The sequence below is a fragment of the Xyrauchen texanus genome, chromosome 9 (genome assembly GCF_025860055.1).
Source record: "Xyrauchen texanus isolate HMW12.3.18 chromosome 9, RBS_HiC_50CHRs, whole genome shotgun sequence".
Classification (NCBI taxonomy): Eukaryota; Metazoa; Chordata; class Actinopteri; order Cypriniformes; family Catostomidae; genus Xyrauchen; species Xyrauchen texanus.
Genome location: NC_068284.1, coordinates 19,296,588 through 19,322,004, shown reverse-complemented (window position 1 = coordinate 19,322,004; position 25,417 = coordinate 19,296,588). Strand labels below are relative to the sequence as shown.

General features: G+C 40.3%; 1 protein-coding gene across 1 annotated transcript; it reads right to left on the bottom strand.

The window, feature by feature from the left end:
- Positions 1-7,327: 7,327 nt before the first annotated feature.
- Positions 7,328-20,372, bottom strand: LOC127649458 (noelin-3-like). The gene is made up of 6 exons (XM_052134551.1): positions 20,304-20,372; positions 18,461-18,604; positions 15,641-15,796; positions 9,807-10,026; positions 8,129-8,235; positions 7,328-8,005 (listed from the first exon to the last, which is right to left on the bottom strand). Exons 1-6 carry the CDS (start codon positions 20,370-20,372, stop codon positions 7,328-7,330), a joined length of 1,374 nt encoding a protein of 457 aa, XP_051990511.1.
- Positions 20,373-25,417: the final 5,045 nt, after the last annotated feature.

The window sequence follows — 25,417 nt, the reverse complement described above, 5'->3', positions numbered from 1 at the left end:
TTGCATGCATGTAAAACTGTTGGTGGGGACTCCCAAAACAATACTAGGAACATTTTAAATGCCATAATAGGTGCCCTTTAATACTACATTGTATTTTGTCACTTGTCTTTTTATGTTGAAAAGACCAAATGAGAGAAAATAAATTAACACTGAATTAGGGCTCTATTGCTGTATTTTTAATTGATTAATAGATAACAATTACTGATGGGTTCAAACTGGTGAAAAAAAATTCAGATAAGATTTAAGAATTTCAGAAACTGTTGTTCATGCTTTCATTTCATCCAGTCTTGATTATTCCAACATATACTGCAATCCCTCAGTGTTCATTGTCTCACTGTCAGCTGGTGCAGAATGCTGTGGATAGGCTCCTGACTGGAACCAGGAATAGGGACAATATTTCTCATGTGGTGGCCTCCCATCCCAACTAATTATAGAATCCAGTTGAAGTCCTTATTATTTGTTTATAAGAGACATCATGGTTTATCATCCTCACTACAAATTCGACCTCTGATCTCCGAAATCCGATATAGGCTGCCCATGTTGCCTAAATCCACTACTGCTTTAAGGTCTTCAAACTATATGCTGTTGTCTGTCCCCAGGTCCCGATTAAAATGTAAGGGTGATCAAACACTTTCAGTTGTGGCCCACACACCTCTGGAACAGACTGCCGGTCCATATTAGAACCTGTCCTACAAATGATGCTTTTAAATCACTTCTAAAAACTTACCATTTCTCTGTAGCTTATGGATCAATGTTAAGAATAGCAGTGTTTTTCTGTATTCGTCTTTGTTTTATGTGTAAATGATGTTGTCTTTAAATGTCTGGTTTAATCATTGCCGTTGGACAACACTTTGGTCAGTGTTGATGTTTTTAAATGTGCTTTATAAATAAAAGTGACTGACTGACTGACTGACAATGACTTCTTTATTTGCTTAAAATGTTCAGATCAGCACATCTTGAATGAATGAAACCTCCAAAACGGTTGGTCAAGATTACGATCTAAGAACATATTTAAAATCAGCAGTCAAATCTGACAACACTGGTTTTATATATTTTGCTTATTTACCTTCAGATTATGCTAATAAACCAATTTTCCCAGCTATTATAGCTAATGCACATGCGCGTTCTTTGGTTGTTTTATAGGCGCTGTCTGTATGTAAGAGGTGATTGGCTCTTTTACATCCGTTGACCTTTGGGTGTTCAATTTCTGCCATGCATTTTAAAAGAAGTGACCGGTCTCTGCTAAATAGTCTCTGGTTTTACATTGCTTCTTGAGACCAAGTAGTATAGCTGCAGGCCAGAGATCTCCAAATGGGGCAGAATCTCCAAAAGAGGGTGGGGTTATTCCAGAAGGGGGCTGGGTTACTCCAAAAGAGGGCATCACTTCCACTCATGGTTAAGTTTAAGTTAGGGGCTCCTTATATCTTTGCTGGCTGTTAAAATTATGTTAAATCATATAAATATCATAAAAATCATATTCATTACTTTTTCATGTCCTGTGGTGTAGTGGGTTAAAGCACATAACTGTTAATCAGATGGTTGCTGGTTCAGTCCCCATGGCCAGCACCATTGTGTCCATGAGCAAGGCACTTAACTCCTGGTTGCTCTGGGGAGATACCTGTAATAAAGGCACTATAAGTCGCTTTGGATAAAAGCGTCTGCCAAATGTATAAATGTAAATATTTAGTATTATAAGAAGAGCTTTCCATTTTTTTTCAGTGCATATACGCTTCCATTTTTAGAACACAAAGACATTTTTGTTCTCTAAAGAAACTGATGCTTCCTTTCACCAAGGATGCATTAAATTGATCAGAAATACAGCCAAGATCATTAATTGATCAATTTTCTTACATTTTGAAATAATTGTTTTAAATTATATTTATTCAATTTTTTCTTTACCCATGATGGCATACATATACCGTGTCATCTATTCCTTACAGAAGCATTCTAAAGTGCTTATTTGTTACTCAAGAAATTTTACTTATTTTTAGAAAAATTTAAAATGGTTGTGCTACCATGCAGAAATCACAATACAGTGTTTTTTTTTTCCCCCATTTGGGTATTGATGTATTGAGTTTTAACAAGTTGCTTTACACTTTTACACAAAAAGACAAGTAAATCACAGTCTCTAGTTTGAGAAACAGAATCCTCACAGGTCCTACACTAGCAGCTTCACAATGTCTGTAATAGTAACTATATCTGATTTTACTAATAAATCATAGGAACTTGTGTGGGCATTTTTTCCCCATATTTTGAATTTCTGGGATATTTTTGTCAATATCTGTGTTTTTTTGTTGCCCCGAGTCTGTTAATTTCCGACACTTGGCATTGTATCTTTCTAAGATATTTAAAAGTTTGTTTTAGACATATGTAGCAAGTAAATAGGCTGTCTCCACATATATACTGTATGTCAAACTATATTGTGTTAATGTCTGACACAGTTAAACATTGCCTACCTTAAAAACAAGTTAAGTTTGATCAGTGGTTAAATGTGTGCAGATGGTTCCCTCGTACATGAATGAATAGCTCCTTTCCAGAATAAAATGAAATATGCAGAAAATCACAGTATTAAAGTTCATGTATAGTGACTGTGCAGAAAATCTTGAAGCTAGAAAAGAAAGGACATTGGTGACAGTATATGCAAGCTGCTGTAATCATGATGCCGTGACCTTTGGGCTTCCGTCATGCAGTACACAGAACGTTTAAGTTATATCTTGCTGATTTCTTCCAAAAAACTTCCAGAAAATTCAGATATGTATTTTTTTGTACTTTGTAATTGTGGTGAAAGATAACTGTATTGAAGCTGAATACTTAATATTTAATCAACTCAAGTAAAAATAAATTTACTACCATTGAATTATTCTTAAAAAAGTTATCAAAAAACTCAAAAACAAGAGTAGTTTTAATTCATTACCACCTCTGTGTATATCACATAAATTATCCATATATAAACGTATACATTGCAGGAAATTCAGAAGTGAAGACTAGGAGACTCTGGTTCGTCTTCAGCAGAATTCTTTATTGAGAATGTCCTGTTTGGTGCTGCAGTCATCAAGTCCAACTAAGAGAGACTTACATTGTAGTTTATAGACATTTTGATGGACAATCCTTCAAGTGAAAACAAAGTACTCATTTGATGACCGTTAACAAAGTATGCAAAGGAAGTAAACAGCTGAAAGAACTCATCCCGGACCCTGGATTGTCACCAGCCCTTAATCCAATCAGCATAACTGTATCACTTAGACCAATTCTGGTCACCCATGCCTAAATCTGCCACTGTGAGGAGGTTGCAGAGATGAGTTCTGCCCTGACCTGTACTGGTATCTGTAACTCAAAAAGAAGAAGAAAAAAAAAAACAGCAGTCGAACAGTATTCACATCTTAAAATGTATATTTCTAGTATTTGTGATCGTATAGTTTCTCTTAATTTTTATGTTTAAGTCTTTGTGATCGTATGGTTTCTCATAGTTCCCTAATCTGTAGTTTATGACACCTATGGGCCAGTAAGGTGGGGATAAACTACTGAAGGGGAAAAACCTATGAGGGAGTCTTCACCACAGGGTTGGCCCCCTAGGCCTATTGCACTTTGGTTCTTCCCTGGGCTCCTTGCTGGTCAGTGCATCCTAATCTATCCCTGTGGGTGATAGAACAACTTAACACTGAGAGACATGAATCCAGGCTTTTTTTCCTTTTCATAATACTGCTGCATCTGTGACTTATAACACCTGATATGGTCCCTACCACCTGGGTTCTAAGGGTTTGCTCTTAAATGACCATTACTCATTGTCCTGGAATGATAGTGTGTCCCCCCTTGGGTGAATGTTACCAACAAGCAGCTACTCTGTCTTTAACATTAACATCAGAGTCTTTTTGCCCAAATCGCCAACCTGTCCAAGATGTTTCGCAGATACGTTGGACCATGTCAAATCTAAGAAAAGCAGTTCATTTCTGTATTCTACTGAAAGGCCATCAAACCATGTATGGACCAGTGGTCCCTTATCATCTAATACACTCTCAGGATTATTGGCTATTCCACTGTATGAAACAGCTGATTGACTAAATCTTTCTGTATATTCACTCACAGATTCTTCCTATTTTTGCACACAGCTAGCGACTCTGAACCAATCAACCTTTGTTCCTATGATTTTCTTTAGAACTTTCAGCACTCCCTCTCTCAAGTCATCTCTGCTGGCATGCCTGAACTCAGAAGTATCAACAGCAGTTTCAAAATTATGGAACTCAGATTAAATTAAAATCGGTGACACAAGTTGGGTGATCTCAATTAGATTTTCTTAGCTAATGTTCTCCTAAACTCAGAAAAGTTAGCTTGTGCTGATGGCAAATTCTGAGCGAGTCTCTCTATTGCCTCAGGGCCAAGGGCTTTGATGGGCATTTGCGCCTGAACAGTCGGAGATGTGGAGGGAACATTTTCAAACCCTTCTATCCCATCCTGAGCTCTTCTCTTTGCTCCACACACTTCAACAGTATTAATTGTTTTATCAATCACTTCAGCAGTATTGATTATAGACAAATAATTGCTCTCAGTTCTAAATAGAGACTGTAAATCAGTATAAATCTTTTCTTGTTGCACAGATTTTCTCTCATTAACCTTGTTTGAGGATTTGCTGTGGCCCAACTTCTTTATTAAAGAAGATCCCCTGGCTCGCAATTCTTTATTTTGCTCTTCCTGCTCTGCAATAGACTGGGTTTGCTCTACAGCTTGAGATAAGCTGAATTCTCTGTGGCAACAGTTAATGCCTTTGTCTTTTTTCCTAATACATACACCTAAAACTTTAACATTTTAACATTAACATTTATTCATTTGGCAGACGCTTTTATCCAAAGCGACTTACAAAAGAGGAAGAACATCAGCGAATCATCTTAGGGAGACAGTGGTACAAAAAGTGCCATATTACAAAGTTTCACTATCATAAGAATAGTACACCAAACAGATTTAAGTGCAACAAGAAATGTAAATAATTTATTTATTTTTTTATTTTTTTATTTTTTTAGTGACCGGTTAAGTGCTTTTGGAAAAGATGTGTTTTTAGCCATTTTTTGAAGATAGAGAGTGAGTTAGCTTCCCGGATTGAGTTGGGAAGGTCATTCCACCACCGTGGTATGATGAAACTGAAAGTCCGGGAAAGTGTTTTGGTGCCTCTTTGTTTTGGTACGACAAGGCGACGTTCCTTGGCCGACCGCAGGCTTCTGGTGGGAACTTAGCTCTGCATAAATGTTTTTAGGTATGCTGGAGCAGACCCAGTGACTGTTTTATATGCCAGCATCAGGGCCTTGAATTGAATACGTGCATGAACCGGCAGCCAGTGGAGAGAGACAAAGAGTGGTGTAACATGTGCTCTCTTAGGCTCATTAAAGACCAGACGTGCTGCTACAAAACTTTCTGCTGCAAAACGTGCTGCTGCAAAACTTTCTTACATTCTTCCACTGTCCATGTCTTCTCTGGATGAATATTGGATAACCATATGTACTGGTTTGTAGAGGTTATTTGGATTGAGTAAAACTCACCAAATCATTGTTGAGCTGAAAAATGTTCAGGCTGGAGTGATGTTAGGTAAGAAGCTCTATCCGGGTCATGGCACCAAAACTGTTGGAACTCAAAGCTTCATCAGGATTCTTTTTTTGTAGAACATCAGGAGCATCTGTCTACAGGTCAGAACATGCTGTCTTGCACTGCAGTCATCAAGTCTAACTAAGTGAGACTTATATTGTAGTTTTATACACATTTTGGTGGGCAGTCCTTCAAGTGAAGACAATGTACTCAGTTGATGACTGTTAACAAAGTATGCAAAGGAACTAAACAGTTGTAAGAACCCACCCCAAACACTGGAGTGTCACCAGCCCTTAATCTAATAAGCATAACTATATCACTGAGACAATTTCATTATCATAGACATAAAGCAAAGCTCACACCTACAGCACTGTGTTTACATTTGACTCAAATTAACCATGGTCGTCAATTCAGGGATTTGGGATGGAGACATCAAGGGCCATCAAAGGTGATAGCCTCAGTCATCAATGCCCATTTGACTCAAAATGAGGTGAATAGGAGCTGGTAGAGACCTCCATTTAGCAACTCTGTTTAACAGAATAATTCAGCTGATGCCATTGCTTCAAAACATTAAATTATGTTTCAACAATGTTCTTCCTTTGACCAGTATGTTTCTCTAAATCATAATGATCTGCAAAGATACAGACTGTTGACAAATTGTCAACAGGAGCTTGACTTTTTTGTCACTAAAGTTGCTCTTTGCTTTCCCAAATTATGAACAGCTCCCCAGAGGCCGAAGCTGGAATTTCAGTCTGTCCAGGTATAGAGCTGATAACACCCCCCATACTTATGACTAATTGTGCTGTCAACACTAGCCATGAGCAAACATTATTAGAAAGAACTCCATACCTAACCCCAACAGTACTTAGATACAGTAAAGTCTTTGAAGGGAATAGGGCACAGGGAGGATCTGAATGACCTTGTGTCATTTGGGATGTTTCTGTATCAGCAGATGTAATGTGAAACACAGGATACAAATTCATATACATGAAAGAGCTTAGGGAAAACAACACTGATTGTGTTTTTGGATATTTTTCATTAAAATGTATGATTCATATTGGTAGAACAACATTGGCAAAGAAATTACTGAATCAAATGTGTTGAGAAAATTACAGTGTAACGCTTTGTATGAATGTGTTTATTTTGAATCATCATCACTGCTGGTTGATATAGCTACAGGCAACAACTCCAAACCTTGAACACTTGATGTAACAGTTATTTATTTGAATTACTACACTGGACACTGTGCAATGTTTTCAGCGTGAACTAATTTGAAAGCTTTGGATTAAAGTAATAAAAAGCATTAAAAGATATATCATACATTTCTTGAAAAATTCTAGCTAAAACTAAAAGATGCAGCCTGATGGATCAACAATACATATCCCTAATAATATGTAGATTTTATGTATCTCTTTTTCCAAGCAATAACTTTGTTACATTCTTTGTTGAAAAAAGTATTACAGATCTACATCCTTTTCCCAAACTGTACACACAACATTTAAATGGAGCACAAAAAGTTCAGTATTGTCCTTGTCATGAGTCTGACTTTGAATTACTCGCAAACAGTCACAAACAGTAGGGAGTAATGCTGCACATTCAAGAAAAGTCAGGGGAACTGTAATCTCAAACTAATCACATAATACTCATTTTTAGATTGAAATATACAAAACACATTATTTCACTGCAGGACCACAGTAATTACAGAATAGTGTCAGCAAAGCTCTCCAGAACGTGCTACTCTCACTTTGCCGTACATCCCTCAGGACTCATCGTCAGTTTTAATAATGTGGAACAACGTGACGTTGAACAATACCTGGTGGCCATTGTTCCAGCCATAAAGTGCACGATCCCTGGCGTTGTAATCCAGCATGGACATATGAAAGTACTGGTTATGGATGGGGATGTCAATGTACTCATAGGTAGAAGTTTTGGTGGAATAAGAGTAGTATACCTTAGCCCCAGTCAGATGGGAGTTGGTGATGTATAGAGTTCCGCAGATCATGAAGGACTCACCTGCATTCCGTTTCGAGTATTCCGTGTTCCAAGAGTTCAGGACCTGGATGGTCACAGGATCTAGCTGACTGATCACTATGTTCCCTGCGTTCTGATTGGTGGCATATATAGCCCAAAAGCCAAGCTCATCAGCCATCAGGTCAATGTCGGAAAATCCACCCCAGGTGTAGGGGTAGACGTTGTGGAAGCCAGCAGACTCGAGTGCTCGTTGTGTCGTGATCCGGCCACTTTCAAAGCTGTATCTGACGATAATGTTACTCTGGTACTTGTTGTAGTATAGTGAGCCATTGTAAACCACGTGGTTAGTGCCCGCCCAGTGGAACGGAAGATTGTATGTTCTTGACTCAACCCCAGCAACAAAGTCACTTATCGATTTGTACTCACGGACGATCTTGTTGTTTGAATAGCTGTCCATGTACCAAACCTTTATCAGATCATCACAAATTTAATGAATAACTTTCTTTGTTTTTGTTTTTGCATTTGTATCATGAATGGTACCTCAAATACATGATATATATGTGGCATTATGTGCATATCCATGTCTTACCTTGTTGTTCTTAGGTGAAGCCTGAGGGTCTGCCATCCACGCTCCAAACCTTGTTCCTGATGTCTTTACGGTGATGGGCCCTGTGATTTTCATCAGCTTACCACAGGCTGACAGAATGGAGAATTATAAATAATGTCACAAAATGCAAATTCTTTCATAATTGGGTCGTTTACGTATAATGCATTTTTTTGTTTTATATGAACGTATAAGGGAAAGTGTGTTTCACAATTTTTTATTACTTTTTGGCCAACACTGCTTCATTTTAAATGGTCCTGCGTTGTGACAGAACAATTTAAAAAAAGACAAATATTCCATGTTGACCCTGAATTAAACCCTTGAACTCTATGGATCCGCCAGAGGGTCATAAGGGGGCACAGTATTGCAAACTAAATTTACACTTAAACATTAATTTCCGCTGTAAAAATAAGTAAGGCATATGGGGTATTGTTTGAAAGCTTGGAATCTGAACTATTCATAGAAAACCATCACTTTTGCATTTTTTTTTATATAAAAAAAGGGCTGTTAACATCCGTATGAAAACAAAGTGCCACCTAGAAATGTAGTAGAAATGTGAATATGAAAAAAGATTAATATAAAAAATCTTTCCACACAGAACCTAAATATACAAGTCATAAATCAAATGAAATCTCTCATTCTCCGGATTGTGACTTATACCATATTTCTAATACCACAGTTTGAAAGATTTTTTTTAACAGAATCACAAAGTGACATTTTTATTTCTGTAAGACATTTCTGTTTTATTTCTTTTATTCTCAGATAACTGCTGCTGTAAGTTCAAAGTAGACAAAAACTTTACCTGCTTTTACCATAGGCAGTTTTCTAAAAAAAAAAATAGCAATTTTTTATTTGTCTCTGAGCTTGCTTGGGTGAATAATCCAATGTTACATCTTTGATGTCCAGAACAAAATATACGTTCCAGCAGGACAAGTATGTCAAACAAATCGTCAGGAAATATATATTATCGACTACTCAATAAAATATTTGTAGTCCACTCAGAGGCCGAGATATTCAATGAAACAATGGGGGAGGTAAATGAAATGAAAATTACACTGAATGTCTATGGACAAGCACATCTGTGAGGGTTGAAATGCATTAGTGTCACATTCACATTTGCATTTTGTGATGGAAGGTGATAGAGAAAAATATATTTTTCCTAGTACTTGCTGCCATCTAGTGAAATGAAGTACGACTTTTTGTGGTAGATAGAGCAAACAGAACCAGAATTACATGTCTACAAAATTAGGACAAAAAAAAAAAAAAAAACGAACTTTCTGCTTATCATAAGATTGTAAACATATACTTTATATTATTTATGAATAATTGGAGTCATTTATTATTTGGGGGGTTCTGAACAATTAGACCAATATTTTTTATAATTTGTCCACAGTATGTGTGAATGGTGAGCTTTTAAATTTGAGTGTAAAAAATTACAGAATTTAATGTAGATGGTGTATATAGCATTCTCAATGCGGGGCAGGTCAGCTTCCAAAAAATATTTGATGTCAACTACTAATTTACATAATCATGTCAACACATCATGTCAACACATCTACAACACATCAAGAGCATTTTTAACCCAGACTTCTCAGTTTAAATACACATATCATACCTCAATGTTAAAGTCATGTTACGTTTTATGTTAAATTTTGAAACTCACTCAGTTTGTTCATACAGTTCCTCAGTCTTCCCTCTAAGCCAAGAACTCTCTGCTGCAGTTCTTCATAGTCAAATGCTCCTATCTCCTCCTGGATAGCAGTCAGCACTAGAGACAGGTTCCTGATCTCCTCTTTGAACTGGGAAATGAGTGTGGCATCAGTCTTATACTGCTCTAGCACTGGAATCAGTGGCTGTAGTTCATCCATCTTCCCCTTCAGCTCCTGTGAAATTAGGGAGACATTTAAGTAGAAAAGTCATTAAGGGAAATTTACTTGCATTAACAAAATAGATGCAAGTGCATAGCACAGCTTGACTGTATGTATAGATTAAGGGAGGTTTTGGAATTATTTGACTCCCTTAAAATGGAACGTGACCTTTACAGGTATGCTAGTTCCCTTCCGAGGGAACTCGCACTGCGTCGTTGAAAACGACTCTTTGGGGAACGCTCCTTAGCGTGCGCCTCTGAAGTATGAATAAAACTATTCCAATCTTGATTGGTGTTGCGTCATGACGTAACATGTGACGGTATAACCGGATGCATAAAAGTGACGCCGGCACACACACACACATTAGCTTTCGCTCTTCAGCAAGCGCTCTATGTATATTGTTTGTCTTATTTGGTGTTGTTTGTCCTATTTAAAAGAATAATGGCCACCGAACAGTTCAAGAAGTGCGTGCACCCCTGCCCTCGTTTTATTACGGGTAGGGACACGCACAATTTGTGTGTGAACTGTTTGGGAGCGCAGCACGCACAGGCAGCTCTCGAGGGATCTGCCTGTGAAAGCTGTGAAGCACTACCCCTGAGAGTGCTGCGCTCCCTGTTGGTGTGCTTTGATGAGCACGGTCAGGCTCGCGTTCCCCACGGTTCTGGTCCCGTGTCTGTTGAGGCAGCGCGGCGATTGAGATCGTGGGGTTCGCAGCGGGATCTTGCAGATGAGAATGAGACTGCTCCGGCACTTTCTCATTCTTTGTTTGAGGATCCCGAGCCTACTGTGAGTGGTGCAGAAGCCTGCGTCGCGGCTTCTTCTGCCCACGATCAGGTCCCAATGCTCGAGCTCTCTGCTTCCGAGGAAGTGGAAATGCTCAGCATTGATGTGGACGACCGTGAGCCAAGCACACCGGGTTTCGGCCAGGCTTATGAGGAGCTGATTGAGGTTGTGACGCGTGCTGTGGCCAGACTTAACATTAGCTGGCCACAAAATGAGCAGGGAACGCACGTCGGAAGCAAATTAGACGAGCGTTTCCTGCAGCACACGTCACAACCCCAGCGCCGGGGTTTGCCGTTTTTTCCCGATCTCCACAAAGAGATCTCGAGATCGTGGGATAAACCACATTCGTCCCGTGTCTCCACCCCCAGTGTGGTTGATTACAGCTATGTTTTAGGGGCACGGGATATGGGCTATGGGAAGATGCCTGGTGTGGAGGAGGCTTTAGCCGGTTACCTCTCTCCTGAGTCGGCATCTTCCCTTAAAACCCCGACGCTGCCTAGTAAGCCCTGCAGAGATACATCTGCATTAATAAGCAGGGCTTACATGGCGGCAGGTCGGGCTGGTTCATGCCTGCACTCAATGGCGATTTTGCAGGCGTACCAGGCCGATCTCCTGAAAGATTTAGACGAGGGGAAGGGGCCAAATCCCGAAGATATCGCGGAGTTGCGCAGAGCCGCAGATCTGTCTCTCCGGGCCACTAAAGAGACGGGCCGCGCTATTGGCCGCTCTATGGCAGCTATGGTGACCACGGAGAGGCATCTGTGGCTAAATTTGTCGGGAATAAAAGAAAAAGACAGAGCTTTTTTGCTTGATGCCCTGCTCTCGCCCTCTGGCCTGTTCGGCGACGCCATTACATCGGTCGTCGACAGGTTTCAGGAGGCGAGGAAACAATCTGCGGCGTTCAAGCAGTTTCTCCCCCGTAAATCCAAGTCTAAATCAAGTAGGGTGGGGCAAACAGATCAGCCCCAGCCTTCAGTCAGCTCCTCGCACCGCGCAGAGCAAAAGGAGAGCGTTTTCTCTAGAGCCCCTCCTCCAGGAGCTTGGCAACAGAGGAAACGCTCCCAGCGGAAGCCCTCCAGCCAGGGGGCCGACCTGAGGGACGTCCTTAAGGCTAGGAGGGCTTCGGGGAAGAGGTCCTAACCGGGGTGGTAGAACCTGGGAGGGCTGCCCCCTGCTGTACAGCAACCGAGGTTGTTCTCGCAGCGGAGCCCTCAGGAAATCGGTGTCGGTTTCCCGCCGTCTCTGACGCTTCGGGCCACACCAATTTCCAGCAAAAGATAAAAAACACACATCAATTGTGGTCACAAGAACTGTATCGACCAAATCCTGCCGGTATCCCGCTTCAGGAGGTCGAGAGGCTGGTTCCCTTAGTAGATTTTGTAGAGGCATGGACTCATCTTCCCAACATATCTGCATGGGTCCTGCATATAATAAAATCAGGGTACAGACTGCAGTTCGGGCACCGCCCCCCCAAATTCTCTGGGGTGGTGCAGACTACAGTGGTTCCGGGGCAGGCTCAGGTGATGGAACAAGAAGTGCAATCTCTGCTGCTGAAGGAGGCCATAGAACGTGTTCCTCATTCAGACAGGGAGTCCGGTTTTTACAGCCAGTACTTTATAGTTCCAAAAAAGGATGGGGGGTTGAGGCCGATTTTAGATCTCAGAGTTTTGAACCGGTCTCTGAGGAGGTTCAGGTTCAAAATGCTTACTATTCCTGTCATCGTGAGTCAGATCAGATCCGAGGACTGGTTTGTCAGGATAGATCTAAAGGACGCCTATTTTCATGTATCATCCTTCCATGTCACAGGAGGTTCCTGAGGTTCGCTTTCGGGGGCGAAGCTTACCAATATCGGGTTCTTCCGTTTGGCCTAGCACTATCTCCCCGCACATTCACCAAATGTATGGATGCAGCTCTTGCTCCACTGAGACTTCAGGGCATCCGTATACTGAATTATATCGACGACTGGCTCATTCTGGCCCAGTCTCGAGAAATGGCGGTTCGGCATCGAGATGTCGTTCTTGGCCACATTCGAAGTTTGGGGTTGAGACTCAACACAAAAAAGAGTGTGTTACAACCATCCCAGTGCACAACGTTTCTGGGCGTTGTGTGGAACTCGGTTACGATGCAGGCATGCATGTCTCCTGCATGTATCGAGTCCCTTATGGCGATGGTGGCCGGGTTAATGCTAGGCCAGGCAATCACTGTAAAGCAATTTCAAAGACTGCTGGGCCTCATGGCAGCGGCATCCAACATTGTACCTTTGGGCCTTCTACACATGAGGCCCCTCCAGTTGTGGCTGAAAACCAAGGGGTTTTCCCCCCAAGGGGAATCCATTTCGTATAATCAGAGTAACGCGCAGGTGCCTTGCTAATATGGAAGAAACCTTGGTTCCTGTCCCAAGGGCCAGTGTTGGGAGCGTCATGTCGCCGGAAAACCGTTTCGACAGACGCCTCCCTCACTGGCAGGGGCGCGGTCATGGACGGCCGCTTTGCCAGGGGTCTGTGGCAGGACCATCATCATTCTTGGCACATAAACTGTCTAGAGATGTTGGCTGTGTTCAGGGCTCTGAGGAGCTTCCTTCCAGACATCAAAGGTTACCATGTCCTAGTACGTTCGGACAATACATCAGTGGTAGCTTATCTGAACCGACAAGGAGGACTCAGATCGCGCCCTCTGTGCAGACTGGCGCATCAGATAATTCTTTGGTCCCAAGGGAAAAATACTGTCTATCAGAGCAATATATATTCCGGGGGTTCAGAATCAGGGAGCAGACATCCTGTCGAGGCAGGGGCTGAGGCCCGGGGAATGGAGACTTCATCCAGAGGTGGTGAAGTTGATGTGGGACAAATTTGGACCATCGGAAGTGGATCTATTCGCGCCTCGAGAGACGCCCCACTGTCCACTTTGGTTCTCCCTCTCACATCCAGCCCCACTGGGGTTGGACGCCATGGTACAGGCTTGGCCGAGGCTTCGCCTGTACGCATTTCCCCGATCGCTCTGCTCCCGGAGTCCTGGAAAGGGTCCGCCAAGAGGTCATCAGTCTTCTTCTGGTTGCCCCGATGTGGCCGGCCCGAGTATGGTTCTCAGACATAATTTCACTCCTGATAGCTCCGCCATGGCAGATTCCTCTGAGGAGGGATCTGTTGTCTCAGGCAGGGGGCACAGTCTTCCACCCTCGTCCAGAGCTGTGGAAACTGTGGGTCTGGCCCCTGAGGGGGTTCAGTACCTAAATGCTGGTCTATCAGCGGGGTGGTTGAAACCATACTTAGCTCTAGGGCTCCGTCTACTAGGAGATTATATGGCCTCAAGTGGAATGTGTTCTCCACTTGGTGTAGAGAACATGAATTAGATCCAGTTAACTGCCCGGTGGCTTCAGTTCTGGAGTTTCTTCAAGATCGTTTCTCTGCGGGTCTCTCCCCTTCCACACTTAAGGTGTACGTGGCTGCCATTTCGGCGTTCCATGCACCACTGAGTGATGGGCCTCTGGGGAGGCACCAGCTGGTAATTCATTTTCTCCATGGTACATGGAGGATGAGACCAGCAACCAGGTCCAGGGTTCCTGCCTGGGACCTGGCGGTGGTTCTCGAAGGGTTATCCCTGGCCCCCTTCGAACCCCTTCAGTCGGCTTCGCCCAAGGACCTGACGTTCAAGATGGCTTTTCTCTTAGCTATTACCTCTCTAAAGAGGGTGGGTGATCTTCAAGCCCTGACGCCAGCTTGCTTGGAGTTTGCCCCTGGCGGAGTTAAAGCCATTTTGCACCCGAGACCTGGCTATGTGCCTAAGGTGCCGTCTAACACGGCACGGTCTACGGTCCTGCAGGCATTTCATCCTCCACCTCATGTGTCGGCAGAAGAAGAGAGGCTCCATTTGCTCTGCCCTGTCAGAGCTTTGAGCATTTACCTCGAGTGGTCTTCTTCCTGGAGGAGGTCGGACCAACTGTTAGTGTGTTTTGGGTCACCTAGGAAGGGGCTCCCTGCCTCGAAACAAACCATTAGTAATTGGATTGTTCAGGCTATTATCTCGGCCTACAAGGTGCACAATTTGCCTTCACATTTGGCCATAAGGGCTCATTCAACTAGAGGCATGGCGTCCTCTAGGGCTCTCTTATCGGGAGTACCCCTCCAGGAGATCTGTGAGGCAGCCAGTTGGGCTACCCCACACACTTTCATCAGGTTTTATAGTCTGCACCTCCCTAGTACGCCTGGCGCACGTGTGCTCTCGTCCTAGCTGAGTGCCTGAGTTCAGTTTCACCCTAGGGCAGGCCTTTTTTCGGTGCGTGGCCTAGTGGGCATTCGTTCCCCAAAGAGTCGTTTTCAACGACGCAGTGCGAGTTCCCTCGGAAGGGAACGTCTCGGGTTATGACTATAACCCTTGTTCCCTGAGAAGGGAACGAGACACTGCGTCGTCCTGCCACGCCCCTCAAGGCCTGAGAGCGGCTTGCTTCATCGCTAGGCTAATGTGTGTGTGTGCTGGCGTCACTTTTATGCATCCGGTTATGCCGTCACATGTTACGTCATGACGCAACACCAATCAAGATTGGAATAGTTTCATTCATACTTCAGAGGCGCACGCTAAGGAGCGTTCCCCAAAGAGTCGTTTTCAATGACGCAGTGTCTCGTTCCTTTCTCAGGGAACAAGGGTTATAGTCATAACCCGAGACGATTTCCTGGAATGTTGAACTACACATGACATTTTCAAAGTCTGAGAAGGGTAAAGATGAGAAGTTATTAAGCTGCATTTGATTCTTGCTGAGTAATGGCACAAATGCAGCCTTTTTTTAGCCATTCTTTCCACTTGAGAGAGGGCCATTGATTTTCTCAGAGGCATGATTCTAATGGTAGCTCACCTGAAAGTTTTTAGTCAATAATGTTCTTCGGTTTGACTCAATTTGTCTGAACTTTGATCTGAGTCCTTTCATCTGGCTCTCCATTTTCATGACATACTGGAAGTCCCTTTGGGTGCGCAGGTTCAGAACTTCTATTGATTGTGACATGTTCTGAATCTTAAGAGAGTAAGAATTAAGTTAGGTTCCTTTAATCATTCTTTGAACTGCAAAAGGGAGATGTGATATATTTAAATGATATTTCTAACTGGTGTAAATCAGCCTTGACACTATGTCTCTGAGGATTTCTAAATTTCCATAATTCCAGTTAACATTGCAAGGCAAAGACAGATAGATCTCATAGACAGACCACAAACTGTCAAAGCTTACAAGTCTTCAATCTTCCTATGTATAATTTAACTTGACTACATCCTTCCACAATTCACTACCATCCACATAACAAAAAGAGCACAGAGATTTCATGGGCCAATAACTATCACTCAATTTTACAGGCCTCTTACAGTAACAGAGAAGACTAGATTTGCATTACTTGAGAGAAATAATATCAGTGCTTGCAAGGCAGGAAAAGAATAGTGTTATAGTTTTAGGAGGTTAAGTTATGTGTAACTGAATTGCAGTTTTAGAGCTAGCATTGATTTTGGCAAGACATTCAGTGTGCGTCTTGTTTTATATCAGCTGTGTAAGAAAATAAACACATGGTGAAATACAGTGCAGTGAAAAAGTATTTACCCCCTTCCCGATTAGTTCTATTTTTGTGTATTTTTCATGCTAAATTGTTTTAGATCTTAAAAAGGCAACCTGAATAAACACACACACACACACACACACACACACACGCACACACATATATATATATATACGTGTATATGTGTGTGTGTGTGTGTGTGTGTGTGTGTTTATTCAGGTTGCATTTGTTTTATTTTACATCTCTTATTAAGATCTAAAACAATTAAATATATATATATAAACATACATACGTACATATATACACACACACACATATAGATATGGAGCAAAAAAGTTATCCAACACCTATACCTCCATTATCCGTTAACCATTATCACTCATGTGATAAACTAACTGCCCTCTTAAACTTAATAGCTGGTTGTGACACCTTTAGTAGCAACAACTGCAAGCAAACACTTCCGATAACTGGAGATCAGTCTTTCACAATGCTGTGGTAGCATTTTGGCCCACTCTTCTTTGCAGAACTGCTTCGGTTCAGCCACATTGTAGGGTTTTCGAACATGAACAGCCCATTTAAGGTCCTACCACAGCATCTCAATCGGGTTCAAGTCAGGACTTTGACTAGGCCACTCTTGCTTCTTTTGAGCCATTCAGAGGTGGACTTACTCCTATGCTTTAGATCAGTGTCCTGCTGCATAATCCAGTTGCACTTCAACTCACGGTCTGGTGACTGGACGTCTTTCTGATAGTGGAGTCATGAACAGTGACCTTTATTAATGCAAGAGAATCCTGCCGATCCTTGGATGTTGGCCTTGGCTTTTTTGTGACTTCCTGGATAAGTCGTTGCAGTGCTCTTGGAGGAAATTTGGAAGGTCGGTATAATGACTCTCACTGTGGTTCTTTGGAGTCCCAGAGCCTTTGAAATAGCTTTGTAACCCTTCAAGACTGATGTATTTCAATCACCGTTTTCCTCATCATTTCTGGAATTTCTTTGGACTTTGGCATAGTGTGCTACTGGGTGAGAACTTTTAGCCAACTTCATGCTACTGAAAATGTTTTATTTAGGTGTTGATTTGATAAAACAGAGCTGTCAGTAATCAGGCCTGGGTGTGTCAAGTCCAGCTATACCCCATTATGAATGCAGTTTCATTGTTGGTTGGATACTGGATAACAGTAGGTACGGGATAACTTTTTTGCTTCAATAAATAACATTATCATTTAAAAACTGTATTTTCTGTTTACTCAGATTGCCTTTGTTTTATGTTAGATTTTGTTGATTTTTGAATAAATTTAGTATGAGAAGAAATCAGGATGGGGCAAATACTTTTTCACAGCACTTTATATTAAAATATCAAGGAATACAAGAAATATCACAATTTAGTAAGGAAATCTATGTAAGAAAATAAACCATAAAATAAATCGTAACGCAGTATGCAAAAAAATTTCATTAGGTCACCACTGTTGGTTACATTTTGAATGATGAACATGGAAGACCGTGGAAATCAATTGAAGATTTTCTTTTGGAACTTTAAATTATAAATCTCTTAAAAGATAATTTATTCTTTTTTTTTTTTTTTTTTTAAATGGATAGCACACCTAAGGCTGAATGTAAAATGATTCTGGCTGAAGTAAATAGCAAAAGTTAAGTACTTTGGGTAAGGGGTTTAAACCAACCATAAAAATGAAAATGAAAAGTTACTTAAATAATGACAGAATTTACATTTTTGGGTGTGCAATTAATTTTTGGTTTAAACAAACTTCTAAACACAATGTTTGAGGAATATCAATATAGCGCTGCCTTGCAAGCACATTAAAAGGCACAAGAACAAATGGAGTCCGAAGAATCAGACCTTCAGGCCTTTTTACATTAATATCATTATGCTCCTCCACAGTCAGCTGCGGAGAAGCCTGTGGCATTCTTAACAGATGACAATGGAGATCAGTCTAGCATAATGCTTTGAGACAGACTTTCACTGCAGTGAAAGCTTTTGTTATCCAAACAACAAGATCTCAATATAAAGCAGCTTTCACACTGTGTGTGCATTCACTGTGTGTGTGTGTGTGTGTGTGTGTGTGTGTGTGTGTGTGTGTGTGTGTGTGTGTGTGTGTGTGTGTGCGAGCATGGTCCTTACACACCTTCTCGAGTAACTGCCGGAGCTGTCTGCTCCTGGCATCTCTGGAGCACAAACTTTGTTCTGGTGCCACCACTGTACAGATGCAGCGACCATCCGCATCCTGCGCTGAACTGTACACCTGCCAACCTTCCTTTGGCCCGATGGTCTGTTCACTCACTCACACACACACACACACACACACACACACACACACACACACACACACACACACACACACACACACACACACACACACAGAGACACACACACACACACACACATACACACACAAGCATGCATGATGTATCTCAGCTGTTTTGTTTACAAACAAAATCAAATTCTAAATGATATTCTTATTTCTAATGCAATGAATTTTAATGACAAACTAGGTCATAATTTGACATAATCAGACTTTCGTGCCTCAAGCATGTGTTCAAAGTCCAAAACTGAACTGTGAATATTTAGTGTGAACTGAAATGGCCTTACACACACCATTTTTTTTTTTTTTGTCAGCACTTCAGCAGCCATTGAAGGAATTTATTATTCTTTATTTATTGTCCATTGCATAACCTATTACACAATGACAGAAGAGAGCATTTGGTAAACTTTCACCACAGAAACAATATTCTTGTTAAAATTAATGGCCTGCATCTAAGCCATTTGTTTCTATAAGCATGGCCTCCATCTGTTATATTTCCAAATAAACATTCTAAATATCTGTATCTAATGTCTTTCCCTGACCCTACAAGATACTATAATTCAAACATGTATTTATCAGTACTGAGATCAAATGACACTTCAATAGAGAGTGATCTATCCATGCCTCTGCACAATTCTAAAACATGGCAGACCAAAAAAAAATTTTTTAATTGTTTTATGGAAAACACACCTCTTTGCAAACGCCATAAAAAAGTCTCTCTCAGCATTTATCTCCTGAAATTTCCCTAGATTGTCTGCAATAAAAAATTAGTTTTGTAAACATCCAGATTCATTTTTTACTCACTCTCTCAGCGGGTTATTAAAGGCAGACTCTGGGGACTAGCCTTTTACAGGCAGGCTGTAAAAGAGACTTTTTCACACACTCTAACACACATACTGATGCTGCTGCAACTAACAACTAACTGCAATTTCAGCAAATTGTAACATATCCAAGTTGGATGGGCTCTTTGTGCTATTTCACCACCATTATGAGAAATGAGCGGAGGGATCCTGCTCCTCAAATAAGATCTGCAGCTGGGTTTATCAGGACTGGATAAGTGATTTCGTCTTCAACACTTTCTCATAAATCAAACCAAAAGCTAAGAATACAACCAAAATCAAAATACCAAAACAAAACCTACAGTTTATACACAACCAATGTTTAATACACAGACACAGGACATATTTACAACCTTTGACACAACAACAGAAAATAAGACTGCATGCTGAATGTTGTAATGTAGTCTACATTAGCCCATTCTGCAACCTATTCACTATGATAGAACAGATTACCTTATTATATTATCTACTACCAGAAGAAAACCAGAGGAAGTTGCAGAAAATGGAAAATGTGACTTCTATTAGTGATAGTGTCCCAGAATTATTTTCTTCCACATCTATCCTCGTTTTTGTAACTGAACTTTAGTTGTATTACAGTATATTTCCATTCCCTTTGCTCTCTTTTGATGTTGACGAAATAACTATGTCATTGATATTTTTTAAAGAACGAATATTGCAATAAGAGGACGTCATACAAGGACACTCACACCCTAATATGTCACTTTGTATATAAATGCAGTCTTTCATATTTATACCACATTCAGTCACTCGAGTTGGATATTTCAAGTTTTTTCAGTAAGTAAAGACAGACTATGTGCAGCACTCACCGCGGATGGGCTATAGCCGAGCAGCGCGAGGAAACACAGCGGTTTCAGCACCACGAACAGCGCCCGCATTCTGCCTCGAGTCTCCCTCCTCCGTCTCTGTTTTTTGCAATCAGATTAATTTTCTCATGTTTCAGAATTAACTTCTGTTCAGTCCCTCGACAGAGCCACTGAAAGAGCGCGCTGTCATCGCCATTCCGGGCGCAGCGACTCTGGGCAGAAAGTTTGAGCTCAAGCTGAGAGATCTGTGCTCGCGCTCTCAGCGGATATTACATCATTAACAACATTTCTGCCAAGGGTCAGACTAATTAGCCAATCTTAAACATGTCTGTAGACTAAATTAAAGACAAAAGGTTTTAAATCTTGGCATTGTAAAAGACTGAATATAAAACAGCCTAGATGTCCATTAGATGATGCTCACACAATCATTTGATGTAATGCGCATTCGGGAAGAATCCAATGATAACTTTTATGAATCATTAACAAAAATTAGATAATGCTTAACAGATCATGTACATGCTGATTACACGACGTAACACTATATATATATATATATATATATATATATATATATATATATATATATATATATATATATATATATATTATTATTATTATTATTAATATTATTATTTGTATTTTTTGTCTGGATCTATTTAGTTATTCAGAAATATATTAATAATTAAATTAACACAAAACAATTAGCTATGATGAGTCTAGTTAAAAGTTTACATTATTCAAGTGTTTAGGTAAAAAATGTCTACGTGTTGTAACCGAGACAATACATACATAAATAAATACTCCTTAAAAGCTTTATCTTGAAAAAGAAATTCAGGAATAAGTAGTTTGGAAACTATATATTTAATATAATTTATTTTATATGGTAAGCATTGAACATTTTGCTCTAAAGGTGCACTCAGTAATTTTTTCCTCATTAACAAAGTTTAACTGTTTTGTAATTTTGCAATATATGTAGGAAATCATGAGCACTCACATTAAAATGAAGAATCCAGCCATATCAGTAACCATATAAATTCTGTTTTATTCTACAAGGAGAGGGTCCACACATGGGGGCTGCCATGTTAGAATCATTTGACCAGTCAAATACTACTCGCTTAATCTCAGTAACTGTACTGTTATTTGACACTTTCACTCATTGATTAAATTAATCATGGCTGACTGTGAATATAACATTTCTACAATGACATCTGAAAACTATTGATTTGAAGTGATGCTGCATCAATGATGATAGGTGTCAGTGTCCTAGTCCAAGATTGCACCTTTAAAATATACATTTTTGAAAAACTTTTATCCAACAAACCAAAGTCAGGAGGTCAACATCTTATTTTTTTACATATGACCACAAACAAACAAACAAACCATCAAACAAGACCCTCATTACTGACACCCTTTGTAAGGGGGTTAAAGGGAAAGGAGGCTGCGTGAACCGGCTTAACAATATAAATAATATTTTAATATTATTGACTAACTTAACCAAAAACACACAAACATAACCACATTATATATTCTGAGACCAGTGCAGGTTATATACACAAGTTTTTTTTATTCAACCTTTATTTAACCAGGCACTTATAAATGTATAAATTAAAACAGAGTGGTGGTTTTGTAGTGGTCTAAAGCACATATCTGGTAATCAGAAGGATGCTGGTTCGATCCCCACAGCCACCACAATTGTGTCCTTAAGCAAGGCACTTAACTCCAGGTTGCTCTGGGAGGATTGTCCCTGTAATAAGTACTGTAAGTTGCTTTCGATAAATGTGTCTGCCAAGTGCATAAATGTAAATGTAAAACAGACCCACAGTTTTTCTATCTAGTGATTCTTGGAGAGCTCACCACAGTTCTCCTATCTGTTTAGGCTCATTTGCTTCTGTCTCTTCATGTAATCCCAGACTGACTCTGTTCTGTGGGGGCAATGGCATCTGTTGCAGAGCATCCTGTTCTTCTATTCTAATCTTTTTAATTTGCAAAAGTAATGTTTGCGAATCTAAAATGTATATTTATTATTGACACACAAAAGCCTAAGATATTAATAACCATCTTACGACAACTGTTTTTGTGAAACATTTTATGTGCCTGAGACTTTTGCACTGTACTGTGTCTGTGTGTGTGTACATACAGTATCTCACAAAAGTGAGTACACCCCTCACATTTTTGTAAATAATTGATTATATCTTTTCATGTGACAACACTGAAGAAATGACACTTTGCTACAATGTAAAGTAGTGAGTGTACAGCTTGTATAACAGTGTAAATTTGCAGTCCCCTCAAAATAACTCAACACACAGCCATTAGTGTCAAAACCGCTGGCAACAAAAGTGAGTACACCCCTAAGTGAAAATGTCCAAATTGGGCAAAATTAGCCATTTTCCCTCCCCAGTGTCATGTGACTCGTTAGTGTTACAAGGTCTCAGGTGTGAATGGGGAGTAGGTGTGTTAAATTTGGTGTCATCGCTCTCACACTCCCTAAAACTGGTTACTGGAAGTTCAACATGGCACCTCATGGCAAAGAACTCTCTGAGGATCTGAAAAAAGAATTGTTGCTCTACATAAAGATGGCCTAGGCAATAAGAAGATTGCCAAGACCCTGACACTGAGCTGCAGTATGGTGGCCAAGACCATACAGCGGTTTAACAGGACAGGTTTCACTCAGAACAGGCCTCGCCATGGTCGACCAAAGAAGTTGAGTGCGCGTGCTCAGCGTCATATCCAGAGGTTGTCTTTGGGAAATGGACATATGAGTGCTGCCAGCATTGCTGCAGAGGTTGAAGGGGTGGGGGGTCAGCCTGTCAGTGCTCAGACCATATGCCGCAAACTGCATCAAATTGGTCTGCATGGCTGTCGTCTCAGAAGGAAGCCTCTTCTATAGATGATGCACAAGAAAGCCTGCAAACATCTTGCTGAAGACAAGCATGGTGTCAAGCATGGTGGTGGGAGTGTCATGGTCTGGGGCTGCATGAGTGCTGCCGGCACTGGGGAGCTACAGTTCAATGAGGGAACCATGAATGCCAACATGTACAGTGACATACTGAAGCAGAGCATGATTCCCTCCCTTCGGAGACTGGGCTGCAGGGCAGTATTTCAGCATGATAATGATCCAAAACACACCTCCAAGACAACCACTGCCTTGCTAAAGAAGCTGAGGGTGAAGGTGATGGACTGGCCAAGCATGTCTCAAATGGAAGGTGGAGGAGCACAAGATCTCTAACATCTACCAGCTCCGTGATGTTGTCATGGAGGAGTGGAAGAGGACTCCAGTGGCAACCTGTGAAGCTCTGGTGAAATTTACACTGTTATACAAGCTGTACACTCACTACTTTACATTGTAGCAAAGTGTAATTTCTTCAGTGTTGTCACATGAAAAGATATAATCAAATATTTACAAAAATGTGAGGGGTGTACTCACTTTTGTGAGATACTGTATATACAGTATATATATATATATATATATATATATATATATATATATATATATATATATATATATATATATATATATACAGTATCCACCTTATTTTTCAGCAAAACTAGGGCATCACCATTATCACCCTTGAATGTGTTCCACTTCCGGTTTCAGCCACTTCCAGCTATTTTAGCAATACGAAAATACTACATTATGCTGCATTATATTACAGGCTGGCAATATATGTCATAAAACACATTGGTTTTGAACGCATATAGTTTTACCATATATCGCATTTTGCCGTTGTTTAATGTACATTACTGTAGAACAGGCAGAATGAATGAGAGATCAGGTGCTGAAAGGACAGTCCTCCACGCTGTCTGACATACCTCCACAAATTTTACACAACCAGCAGAGAGCAGAAAGTTGACAGGGAAATGCTGCTTTAACTTTCTTTGCACAAAAATGGCATCTTGTTTCATCTTGGCAAATTAATAAATGCATTTTACTCTCCGTTCTTATCAGAGAGCATTCTCTCTTTCTTTAGTAGTGTATAGTAAACAGACACGCAGATCTCACATTCAGCATATCTTATGAAACATCACCTTTGGAAATAAACAAATAAAGGCATCATTGGAGGTTATGCAGGTATATATAAACAGAGACATGAAACACTGCATTGTCACAATCTCGTTAAATTAAAAAGCAGAATTTATTGCCATCTCCTCATTCCTGTGGTTGTGTGATAGTTTATAAACTTATATCACTAAATTCTGGTATTATTATCCTTCTATTTATCTATATTGTGGTCAATAACAGCGGAACCTTTACGCATTCACCAGAAATGCAGCTGCTGCATTCTTCCACTTTGCAAAATAAGGTGCATATATATATATATATATAAATGTAATAACTAACATTACCGAACATATTTAAAGTTTGATTAATATATATATATATTAATATATATTTGAATGTTCGGTAATGTTTGTTTTTACATGAATTAATACTGTATAAAGTGTTGCCTATACTACTCTACAGAAGTGAACAAACATCTCTGCATATTATCTGCAGTTACATAGTCCTGCATATGCTATAACTGCCTCATCTGAAGTTAGTGTATAAACTTCACTGCACCTCTGTAGATCACACTCTCAATTAGTTGCTTGGCAACGTGAGTATCCTTTCCCTTATGAAAAGAGACAGCCTTTTTTTAGTACTTTAATTTCATATCATTTTACAGTAGATGCTGTGAAATGACAGTCATTTAGAGAAGCCTCATTTAGATATCACTAAGCAGTTAAAAGTATTTAAGTTTTGAACTTGATGCATAATTTAATTTTAAAACTAGGGAGGCTGCATTTATATCCAACTACACCAGCTGGGACAGAAGAACATTGTAGGATACGCAGGGTATACCTGTGTTGTTTGTTAGTCATGTTAGGTCTACATTTGTAAGTAGTTAAAATATTTTGTGTATTGCTTATAATAGCCACTTTTATCCAAAGCAATAATCTATTCTAAAAAGTGTCTGCAGCAATGCAGCTATGACCTTGTATTTTCATCAAAGTCCTTTTAAAGAGTTAATCTTAGATTGTTAAGGACATTGAAGGACTCATTCTAAGTATATTTAAAGAAAATCAGTCTCCTTTATTTGTTACGAGAACTTGCAGAAGCTGCAGGAGTTAACTTGGTC

Bases quoted from the DNA above. Each gene is read 5' to 3' on its own strand.
- LOC127649458 (XM_052134551.1), bottom strand. From the start codon at position 20,372: ATGCGGGCGCTGTTCGTGGTGCTGAAACCGCTGTGTTTCCTCGCGCTG. The intron at 18,605-20,303 runs GTGAGTGCTGCA...GTGAGTGAACAG, and splicing joins TCGGCTATAGCCCATCCGCG to ACCATCGGGCCAAAGGAAGG. The intron at 10,027-15,640 runs GTGAGCTACCAT...CTAATTTCACAG, and splicing joins TATTGACTAAAAACTTTCAG to GAGCTGAAGGGGAAGATGGA.